Raw genomic sequence first — 12,162 nt, forward strand, 5'->3', positions numbered from 1 at the left:
ATTGCACCTCGCTCAATAACATTCTCTGTTACTTTGTTAGAAACATAATTAATTAGGTTACACAAACACAATCTATGTGATTTTTGTGACACATTTGTTTTACACATCTGAACTGGATGATGTTAATTAACTCAAACCTTTCCAAGATAAATATCAATGTTGAATTGGCAATGGAATATTTAGAGGTTTGGCTCGTTGAACTTATTAGACTGACACCTGAAGAAACCAAAACAGAAAATGCCGGAAAATCTCAGCACGTCTGACAGCATCTGTGGAGAGAGAATCAAGCCAACATTTCAAGTCAGGATAACCCTTCATCAGGGAATATGTTAAAAAGAGCAAAATTAAGGAAATATTGAAATTACTGGACCTTTTTTTCCAAACAGGCAGATAAAACAGGTTTTGGGAATTTTACAGCTTATTATCACATTACTTTCTTTATTTTATCTTTAATGCATTTTCAAAATAATCTACCATAGCTATCACAGTTAGTTGAAGTTAAAATAATTATATTTAGAAATATCAACTGTTAAATATACTAATTTCTGATACATGTTTCCTTTCTTTTTAGATAAACCCAGAATAATCTCGGGACCGATCTGCAAGACCTCTGAAAATGGGAGCAACTGTACGTGCAGGGTCAGAGCCAATCCACCTGCAAACATGACATGGGAACTCAACGGAAAAATCCTCCCTGGGATAAATTCAGATGTGGAAATCACCTCCTGGGCGGTGAATATGTTCCTGGTGGAGAGCTACGTGAGACTGGATCTACCAATGGGAACTGAAAACCTGATTTCATGTAGAGCAGTGAACAAACATGGTGATTCTATCAGCAAATACCAGCTCCACACTGAAGGTACATGTTTTAATCCATTGAATACTATAAGGGAGTCACTGCACATTCACTTCCACTACCACAACTGTAATAGAATTGTAGAATGTCTCCAGTGCAGAAGGAGGCCATTCGGCCAATTGAGTCTGCACCAACTCTCTGAAAGAGTACCTTACCCTGGCCCTTTCCCCCACAGTATCCCCATAATTTCACATATTTACCACGGCTAATACATCTACTCTACACATCTTGTGACACGAAGGAGCAATTAGGCTTGGCCAATCCACCTTACCTACACATTTTCAGTCTGTGGGAGGAAACCAGAGCACCCGGAGGAAACCCTCGCAGATACAGGGAGAATGTGCAAACTCCACACAGACAGTGAGCCCAAGGCCAGAATCGAACCCAAGTCCCTGGTGCTGTGAGGCAGCAGTGCTAACCACCCTGCCACCATGTCATCAGGAAAAGCTAGCTCCATTCAGCAAATCAATACTAAATCTGTATTGGCACAAGGTTCATTTGCCATCAGTGAAGAACTGCAGAGTGCAACGTGACTAATGTATATAGTTTGTAAAGAATTTTGGACGATGTAATGAAAATATTGAAGTATATGTACTGTTCGCAAACTGAACTCAGCGTGAATTTTGATCTCAGGAGGAAATGTAAACATCGTTGAAATTTACTGTCAAAATAATCGCAAATGTTTTGTCATGTGTTTTACAAATTGTATATAAATAAAGTATATTATTGCGAGAGAAAAAAATCAGGGACTAACAGAAGAATCAGTATCATCCATTTTAAAATTCGGTCGTCTGGAACTTGCCAACAATCTTGAAACGGCATTTTTTCCAAATTTCAATAAATGGTTACAAAATGCAATTTGCTCCTCCGAATCTGACTGTAAATTGCAGTCTCCCTGCATACCAATCCCTTCCCTCTATCTTGTTCAGGCCCATAAGTGGATCTAAACTCATTTTCATTAATTCTAGTTCCAGTGTCACAGTTAAACTGATGGAGTGAAACAAGCAGAGGGTACAGAATGGAAAAGAATGCATTTCAGATTGCTGTAAACAAAATGATGAAGTGTGTGGGATATGCTGCGTCAACAATTAATTTGGGGGCAGATTAAAGGGGAGAAGGTTGGGTGTAATGGGGATATCACTGGTCCAGTAACCCAGAGGCCCCGGTTAGTGCTCTGGGGATGTGGGTTCAATCCTACCAGGGCAGCTGAGGGAAATTAACTTCAATTTATCAAACCTGGAATTGAAATTTAGCCTCAGTGATGGTGACCAGTTATTGGGGGAAAACCAATCTGGTTCACTCATGTCCATTAAGGAAGGAAATCTGCCATCCTTATCTGGTCTCCAGGTCCACTGCAAAGTGGTTGACTCTTACTTGCTCCCTGAAATGACTGAGCAAGCCACTCAATTCAGGGGCAATTAGGGATGAGCAACAAATCCTGGCCCAGTTCCCATCTCATGAAAGAGTAAATAATGTAGGAACTAACTGATCCGTGTGGCGATTGCAGAGAGATGTGGATTCACTCAGCATGTTTTTACATTCATTGCTTGAGGCTCTTTGAGGGATTTCAGTGACTGAACTGAGAAAAGATCAATGGCAAATGAGGAATTTAAACATTAGGTGTACAGAACAAGCTAATTGAAATTTATTGAGAGGTTCATCCGAGCTGATAGATGTCATGACTCAGCCTGGGACTGTTCAGAATTTGTACCTGTGGGATACCCAGAAATTCTCGAAGCAGAGATATGAAGATGACATTGTGTCAGTGAACTCCATTAGTCTTCATTCCATCTGAGCTTATCACAAATGAAAACAAGATTTATAAATGTAATGCAGCTTCACACAGGACATAAAGCAAGGCCATAAACATGAGTGAAATCCAGTTGCAATTCCTGTCAGTAACATTCGCAACAAACAAGTGCCAGGCACTGACCATCCCCAACAAGAGTGGATCGAACCATAATCCCAAGGCATTCAGTGGTATCACCATCACTGAATCCCCCACTATCAACGTCCTAGAAATTACCATTGACCAGAAACGAGACTAGCCATATAAATACTTTGGCTACAAATCCAGTGATGAGTAACTCACCTCCTCATTCCCCAAATTCTGTCCACCATCTACAAGGCATAAATCAGGATTGTTATGGAATATTCTCCACTTGCCTGGATGAGTGCAACTCGAATAACACTCAAGAGGCTCAATACCTTCCAGGACAAAGTAGCCCGCTTGCTTGCTACCCCATCCACAAACATTCACTCTCTCCCCCACCGCACACAGTAGCAGCTGTGTGTACCATCTACAAGATGCACTGCAAGAACACACCAAGGCTCCTTACACAGCACCTTTCTAACCCACGACCACTACTATCTAGAAGGACAAGGGCAGCAGGTATCTAGGAATGCCACCACCAGGAGGTTCCCCTTCAGGTCACTCAGCATCCTGGCTTAGAAATATATCACTGTCGCTGAGTCAAAAATGTGAAGCTCCCTCCCCAATAGCACTGTGGGTGTACCTACACCACAGGGACTGCAACAGTTCAAGAAGGCAGCTCACTACCACCTTCTCAAGGGCAACTAGGGATGGGCAATAAATGCTTCGAGCCAGCATCGTCTCCATCCCATAAATGAATTTTTAATAAATGAATCCAAATGCTGTCCCATCCTTGAGCAGTGAAGAGTTCCCAATGCATTAATCAAACCACACAAGGCTATTTTAATTAGATTAAACCTTTGGTTGTTTTGTGAAATGATAGAATAACTCAGACTCCTATTTTTTAATGTCAAAATATATGAAATGTGGGTTGACATTCAGATGAAAGTTATCTTGCAACAAAATTATCATTGAGAGCAATATTGAATAACAAGTTTTTTTTGGAATATTTTAGAAGCATTCCCCTGGATGATTGTAAGCCTGGTTGGAACATTCGTCATTGTTATTATCCTGATTGTGATTGTGGTGAAGGTACAGAGGTATGTGCGTGTTTCATAAATACTGAATCGTGGATTTAAAAAGATTTTGGGGCATCCAGGTTTCTGCAACTCCGGAGCTGTCCCTTCAAGTGTTTTGCCCTGAGATTCCTGATCCGGAAAAGGAGATGTGTGTTGTGAAAGGGAGAGTGAATGGTGGCCAGGTCCTCATGTGGGGAAATAGGGGAATGGTGGAGGCTCCTTGATCAGTCTGTCACTGGTCTGTTGCTGGTTTTTCACTTCAGCCAACAACAAACCAGAAAAATTGTATTTTATTCCCTGGGTTGCTGCCTTTCCTTTCTGTCTATCTAAATTGTAGGTTTAGATTTCAGAAAAAAGTGTAGAAACTGAATGTCCTCTCAGACTGTCATCGATTGGGACATTGTGAAAGATGCTGCCTTTGCTCGCAGACATATAACCCAAAACGCCCTGCATCAGCGCACACAGATGCTAAAGATTCCACAAAAGTCTTGATGTAAGAGGAGTGAGATTCTCTCACTGTCATTGCAAACATATATCCCCAGTCAACCCACCATAACAGAATCATTGATCCACTGTCACCTCACTGTTTGTGTATGGTTGGGGAAAAAATCTGTAACTTCAAAAATACTTGAGAAATGCTTTGGGACATCATTAAGTAAAGGTGGATGACTTCTGGCGCAGTGGGGTAACTTCCCTGGGACACCAGACATTCCAGCTCATGTCCCACCCCTGGACTTGGTCACCAAGGAAGGTGTGTTCAATGTATTGATTAGAAGAGTATTGCCTGAATTTCGGAACTGGAATAAAAAATGAGCTGTTAAAACATTTTTAAAAAATTTAACTGGGACCAAGAGAATGAGCTGTAAAATTCATCAGAAGCTGAATTCAACAATACTTCAGTGAATCACAGGACAAGTTTGTGTTTGAAAAGAACGACTTGGCCCTTCTCTCCAGCATCACTCGAAGGGCCAAATGGTTGACTCCTGCTTCTAGTTTCTAAAGCTGGCATGAACCATAGACAGGATAACCAGTGTATTGCAATGAGCTCTCACATACATGTGTGAATGAAATGCCTTGTTGTGGTGAATTGAACAGAACAGAATGAAGAAACACTAAAACCAGCTACATTTGACAAAATAAAATTGAAATGAAAAATAAATTCAGAATTCCAAACTGACTGAGAAAAATTGAATGTATTGAAAAAGTGCAATTTCCAATGATCTATATTTAACATGTGCAATGTCAATAATTAATGCTTTGGTAAAATACAGGGATATATTATCCTCTGGAGTGAGGGGGGCCTTGACCCCTTTTCTCCATTTCTGATTAAGTCCTTGACTTCAACTGGCAATTGCATTAGTTCTTTCTTGGGCAGAGGTGCAACAAACTCGACACACACTGTGAAACACTCCACCGATTGATGAATTCTCCCATACACTAACTTTCTGATATTGAGGGAATATTCCATGTTGAAAGATGGAATTTTAGGGGCAATAATTCAACAGGAATCAAACTGTGTCAATGATTATCAGGAAACAATCAATAGCCATGTTCCTGATTGTGTAACAGCCATAGTTGAACACACTGGCATTTGTAAATCTATTACACTTTATGATAAACAGTTGTGAGATTTGTGTTCACCTTATTTACTAATCAGGAAGAAGACAAGTGACATCGCTTCTGTCCCAGCAACCATTGACGATTCAGTGACTTATTCGATGGTGCAACACCCATTGAACACCCAGGTAAGAGAGGAAAAAGAAACTGTCCAACATCTGAAGGAGATATCTGCTTTCTTATTAGTCTGTTTCTAACCAACATGAACCAGGCTAAAGGTACAATGCCACCATGTAATGGGTGCTGTGAAAGCTTGTTTGGCTGAGCTTTTAAATTCTGGATTGGAGGTGATTGGTCATTGTTCTGGTGAATACATCATAGACATTTCCTGCCCAGGAAATTGGTGTCAAACTTAAAATATAGAATGGGATTTTAGGGCCTTGCTTGGCCCGAAATCACAAAATCCTTTCTGAGGTCAACGTACCTTTCCATTGTCTGCCCCTTGCCCGCTCTGATTCCCATGGTGGACAGGGCAGTAAAATTCCGGCCATAGAATTGAAAGTGTTTTTTTTTCCTTCTTTCCTTATCTGAAAGAACTTTGCAAACATTTCAAAATGGCCATCACACTAAGTGCAATAATATTCACGTTTTCTACACATGTCGTGTTACACTCTAAGAAACTTCAACACAGTCAAAGTATCATTACAGACATTTCAAATGGCCATTACAAATGGTGCAAAGGTATTGAAGTTGTCTACATAGATCAAGTTGCACTCTGAGGTGCTTCAATAAATTGTGATAATATTCACTGTGTACATTCAGTGTGAGTCAGACAGCCTGAGGAGGTACTGTACAATTCCCCTCCCTTCAATTCAGTATGGCTGAAAGGTCTTAGAAAGTGACCTTTCCCCATTGAGCCTCGTTGGCAGCTGTTTCAAGCTTGAGTGCATCCCTCAGCATGTAGTTTGTGGAGTTTGTACGTTCTCCCCGTGACTGCTTGGGTTTCCTCCCTGTGATCCCGTATCCTTCCAATATCCAAAGATGGGTAGGGTAGGGGGATTAGCAAAATAAATGTATGGGGTTACGGGAATAGGACAGGGGGTGAGCGTTGGTAAGAAGCTCTGTTGGAGACTTGGTGCAGACTTGATGGGCAGAATGGTCTCCTACACTGCAGTAATTCTATTCTATTTGCCATCCTGGGCTTCGGAATGAACTAGTCTGCAACACTTGGTTGGGGACAACTCTTTGCACTGGAGGTTTTGGGCAGACCAAAGAGCATCTTCCACAGAGCTGATGATCCTCCAGCAGCAGCTGATGTTTGTCTGGGCGTCGCTGGGAACAGCCCGCAGAGCACAGAGTCCTGCTTCACAGAGCTGCTCAGAATGAAACTCGACAAAAACCACCTCATCTGTCTTCTGACCTTCTTTGCAAAGGCGCCTTCCACAAGGAGGTGGACACTGGTCTCTTCCCCACCACAGTCACCTTGAGGGCAGCGTGTGGAGGGATGAGACTCCAGGTGGGTAGGTAGGATTTGATGGGGAGGGCCTTTCTCACTATCTACCCAGCAAGATCTTGGTGCTTGCCTGAAAGTTCTGGTGATGAGACATTCTGCCAGATGTCTCTGACAGTCTGCTCAGGGAACCATCTGACTCCATCCACCAACTCCCGTAGGGCCTCTAGGACATTACGTACAGACCCCTGCCTGACGGTGGTTAAAGCTGTTTCTCCATGTTAATTTTTCCACGAAGGACTGATGATACAGTACAGTCTAACTACATCCATGCTCTGTGGCAGCATAGCCAGAGCCATCCTTCCCAACACCAGGGACAGGTAGAACATCAGTACCCGGTGACAATTGGTTTTTGCATACCAAGGATCTACGCATAGCTCGATGAAGCCAAACACAAAGGTGGCCATCAGGATTAGGGCGATGTTGGGCATGGCCCCCTTCCCCCCTCCCCAGTGATTCCCCTCACTCTTTATCCAGAGGTTTGTACATCGCATCCCTGCATATGCAATCCATTTTTAACCTCCAGATGAAACAGAATTAAAAGTGATTTTTCCCTGACTGAGTATGAACAGTAGATTGGTATCAGAGATTGAATAAAGTAGATTATTCTGGTACAGATATTACACTCCCATCCACGTCACTATGTCTAACACACAGTTTTCTGCTACAGGACCAAGGCCTGGACAGGAATATTGATGGTCCAGGGACTGCATCCAAATCAGCTCAAAGTGAGGAGGTTCTGTACGCAGCACTCAATATCTCAAACATTCACAAACCTGAAATGCATCTCCAGACTGAGGAACCCAACCAATACGCTGCAATTAAATGGAAATGAAATCGAGGTGGCCTGATTCTCATCAACAGAGATCAGCAATAGCTGAAGACAACATGTTTAATGGCGTAGAACAGCAAGTTCATATTGTCATAGAAGCAGGAGTAGGCCATTTGGTCCTTTGAGCCTGCTCCGCCATTCATTTTGATCATGGATCATTGAATTCAATATGCTGATTCGCTCTTCCCACCATATACCTTGGTCCCTTTAGCCCCAAGAGCTATATCTAATTTCCTCTTGAAATCACACAATGTTTTGGCCTCAACTACTTTTTGTGGGAGTGAATTCCACACATTCACCATCCCCTGGGTGAAGAAATTTCTCCTCACCTCTGTCCTAAAAGGTTTACCCCTTATCCTCAAACTATGACCCCTAATTCTGGACTCCCCCACCACTGGGAACATTCTTTGTGAATCTATCATGTCAAACCCTGTTAGAATTTTATAAGTTTCTATGAGATTGTCGAAAGAGCTTTGAGAATGGCAATCTTTCAGAAATTAATTGCTAACATGTAAAAATTTCACTGTGGGAAGATTTGACTTAAAATCCCAAAGGTGTTTCCATTTCCTCACATACTATGAAATGGACCAGAGGTGTGTTTGTGAAGATCGATGTAACCTTTTAGGCTGCTTGAGTCTTTTTAAATACATCACTTGTTTTTTTTTCTGTTGGACGTTGTTCCATTTCTGAATCCCTCTTGTCTTGTTCAATATCTTTATCAAAGGGTGTTGACTCTCTCCAACGATATTGTTTCCAAGTCCAGTATAATGAACGGTGATCTTAGTGCCAACTCCCAACAGATTCCTTCAGAATTTACTAAGATTTCACAGACATTGTGGAGAAGGGACGATATTATGAAGGGTAAGGACTGAGAGTTCAGAGAATCCACAAATCAAATGATTCAAGTCTGGATTGATGCTTTGGGGCCCGATTTTCACATTTTCATTCTATGTGCTGAATCTGGGCGCAATTCAGATCCGACTTGGAAATCTGCTTTCAGGTGCCCCCATTAGCATTTAACCTGAAAAAAAAATCGCGAGTCTGAATCACGCTGTGGGCGGGGCTTCGCGTGCCCGAAATGATCGGAGCTCTGAACTGCGCATGTGTAATTAGAAAAAAATTTGAAAAAGCGCGCCCGTGTGACATCGCTCCCGCTTTTCACTCCGGAGCCGCAAAAAGCAGATAAAGCAGCTCGGGAGCGAAAAGCGGGAGCGAAGGTCCCCACAGACATCAAACCCACTTCGACAACATAACTTTCCCCCTTATCCACCCATCCCCCTGCCGCTACCCAGACCGATCGCGACCCTCTGCCCCCTTCCCCCCCACCGATCGCCTGCAGAGAAGCCGCGGACCCCCCGTTCCCTCACACCGATCGCCCGTAGTGGACCCACCCTTGCCCCAGCGCCCCCCCCTCCCCCTCCACCAGAGAATGATCGGGCCTTCCATCCTCCCCCACCACTAAACAACGATCTGGCCACCCTCCTCTCCCACCTCCCCCACCCTCCACCAGACAACGATCTGGCCTCATTCTTCCCTCCCCCCCACCAGAGATACATCTGACCCACCTCCTCCTCCCCCGCCCCCCACCAGAAAATGATCGGGCTTCCCTTCTCCCGCCCACTCTACCACCCCCCGCCGACCAGAGAATGATCTGGCCCACCTCCCCCCTGCCCCCACCACCGATCTGAGTTGGAGAGCTGTTGGAAGCTCTGAGCCTCCCCCCTTCAGCCGCTGGAGTGCCTGAAACAGACCTTTGCCGAGCATGTCTGTTTTGCACCGAATCGGGATGCGCCAACGCAATGGTAAAGGGGGAAATGCTGGTAAAGTTGGGCGGGCAGCCATTAATTCAATTTAAATGTATGCAAATGCATTTAAATCACCGTTGTGCCCGTTTTGGGCACGAATCGGATTTTCGGGCCCTTGGTAAAGTGGGCATCTGCACAGACACAGGCGCGGATCGCATTAATGGCCTCACGCCCGACTTTACCACATTTTCGCGCCCTAAAAAGGGCACAACGCAATGGTAAAATCGGGCCCTAGATCTTTGAATTAATTCACTGTTGAGCTTCTTGCTGACGGATGCCACTTTTAATTTCTCATTCATTTCAACATTTCATACAACTGGATGGATTTTGCAGCTACTGAACCCTGTTCAGCTTCAAGTGGGTCTGCTGTTAGATTTTGAATGATATTAGTGGAATCGATACCATTTTGTCACATTGATTTAAATTCCAGGTCACCTTTATAAAAGGAAAACTGTTTAATTTTCTGTTGTGTAAAATCTGTGTTGGCTGGGATTCAAACATTTATTTTATGGATTCCTGGCCGAATGACATATTATCAGGGATTCTGTGATGAGTCCTTGCCATAGGAAGCAGAAAATTGCGTTCAGCAAGTTCCTTTGGTCACTTGTCTGTGATCTGTAATGTAAGAGGTCAGTTCTCCCTTGACTCCCAGCTGCATGGATATTACAGGTTGCAGACTGATCTTTAGCACAACTGTCTCGAGGTGGCTACATTAGTTTGGCAGCCGCTCCCATCCCAGTGCAATCAATGTTCCGTTCGGTGCTAATTTGCATTTGGCTGGCTGCTGCAGTGGGTGATCCATTGTCTCTGGATGAATGAATTAGAAACAGGTCAAATTCTGTCTCCTCCTCAATTCTGTTTATCTTCTGATTAACGTGATACAATGCCACCGAGGTCAGTGTGAGAGTGCTTGTGTGAGTGTGTGTCTGCAAGTGTTAGTGTGGTGTGAGAGAGTTTGCCTTTGCATGTGAGAGAGAGAGAGAGAGAGGGAGAGTGTCTTTGTGTGTATGTGTGCATGTGTAGCACCATAAGATTTAAGAACAGAAGTCAGCCCATTGAGTTTGCTCAGCCATTCAATGAAATCATGACTGATCTGATTTTTTATTGATTTATTAGTCACAAGTAAGGCACTGCAATGAAGTTACTGTGAAATTTCCCTCGTCGCCACACTACGGCGCCTGTTCGGGTCAATGCACCTAACCAGCATCTCTTTCAGACTGTGGGAGGAAACCGGAGCATGCAGGGGAAACCCATGCAGACACAGGGAGAACATGCAAGCTCCACACAGACAGTGACCCAAGCCAGGAATTGAACCTGGGTCCCTGGCTCTGTGAGGCGGCTGTGCTAAGCACTTTGCTACCGTGCCTCCCTTTGATATGAAAATCCTCAACTCCATTCTCACCTCATCATCATAACCCCTGATTCCCTTACTGATTAAACATCTGTCTACCTCAGCCTTGAACATTCTTAATGACCCAGCCTCTACAGCCCTCTGCAGTAAAAAATCCATAGATCCATTATCCCGTCAGAGAAGAAGTTCCTCCTCATTTCTGTCTTAAATGGACAATCACTTATTCTGAGATTATGCCCTATTTTTGTTCTCCATTCCCTTTGAAATAAAGGCCATCATTCCATTTGTCTTCCCTATTACCTGCTGAACCTGCATGCTAGCTTTTTGTGATTTGGGCATGAGGACCCCCAAATCCCTCTGTGCTGCAGCTTTCTGCAGTCTTTCTCCATTTCAATAACATTCAGCTCCTTTATTCTTCCTGCCAAAGTGCATAACTTCACATTTTCCTGCATCATATTTCATCGGCCAAGTTTTTACACACTCACTGAACCTGTCAATATCTCTCTGTAGACGCTTTGTGTCATCTTCACCACTTGTCTTCTTAACTATTTTGGTGTCATCCTCAAAATTGGTTCGAGTATATTCACTTCTTTCCTCCAAGTCATTAATATATATTGTAAATAATTAGGGCCCCAGCACTGATCACTGTGGCACTCCAATAGTTACAGGTTGCCATCCTGAAATTGCCCATCTTATCCCAACTCTCTGTTTTCTATGAGTTAGCCAATCCTCTACCCTAAAATACTACCATCGACATGGTGGGAACCTATTTTATTCAGCAGCCTTCTGTGCAATACCTGATCAACTGCTTTTTAGGAAATCCAAGTATATTACATCTACTGGTTCCCCTTTATCTATCTTGCTTGTTATCACCTCAAATAATTTTGATAGGTTTATCAGGCATGATTACCCGCGTGAAGCCATGCTGGCTCTGCTGGATTATATTATACATTTCTAAATGCTCTGCTGTTACATCCTTTCTAATGGACTATAACATGTTGATGTGTGTGCATACAGTATGAGATTGAGATTATAAAAGAAAAACACACTTCACTTTTGGGACAGGATCACATTAACCTACTTGTACACTCAATATTAACAATGCCTGAAATAATTGAGGTATCATTCAGCTTCCATTGTGTATTAGGGAACCTGTTTCACCAGAGTCAACACAGAAACTTCCTCTGGCAGTTCTGTTTGTAGAGATTTATTACTGGCAGGGGAAATAGAGGGTAAGACTGGAGATAGAGCATTTAGATTCCAAATCAGCTGCTCTCTCTGTCTTTCTGGATCACTATA

General features: G+C 43.2%; 1 protein-coding gene across 1 annotated transcript; it reads left to right on the forward strand.

Moving 5' to 3' along the window:
• The first annotated feature begins 534 nt into the window (after positions 1-534).
• LOC144508388 (uncharacterized) lies at positions 535-8,377 on the forward strand. The gene is made up of 4 exons (XM_078236260.1): positions 535-859; positions 3,745-3,829; positions 5,466-5,553; positions 7,546-8,377. The coding sequence occupies exons 1-4, from the start codon at positions 553-555 to the stop codon at positions 7,708-7,710; spliced, it is 645 nt and encodes a 214-aa protein (XP_078092386.1). The 5' UTR covers positions 535-552; the 3' UTR covers positions 7,711-8,377.
• Positions 8,378-12,162: the final 3,785 nt, after the last annotated feature.

This window comes from Mustelus asterias, chromosome 20 (genome assembly GCF_964213995.1).
Source record: "Mustelus asterias chromosome 20, sMusAst1.hap1.1, whole genome shotgun sequence".
NCBI lineage: Eukaryota > Metazoa > Chordata > Chondrichthyes > Carcharhiniformes > Triakidae > Mustelus > Mustelus asterias.

Bases quoted from the DNA above. Each gene is read 5' to 3' on its own strand.
- LOC144508388 (XM_078236260.1), top strand. From the start codon at position 553: ATGTTTCCTTTCTTTTTAGATAAACCCAGAATAATCTCGGGACCGATC. The intron at 860-3,744 runs GTACATGTTTTA...GGAATATTTTAG, and splicing joins ATACCAGCTCCACACTGAAG to AAGCATTCCCCTGGATGATT. The intron at 5,554-7,545 runs GTAAGAGAGGAA...TTTCTGCTACAG, and splicing joins AACACCCATTGAACACCCAG to GACCAAGGCCTGGACAGGAA.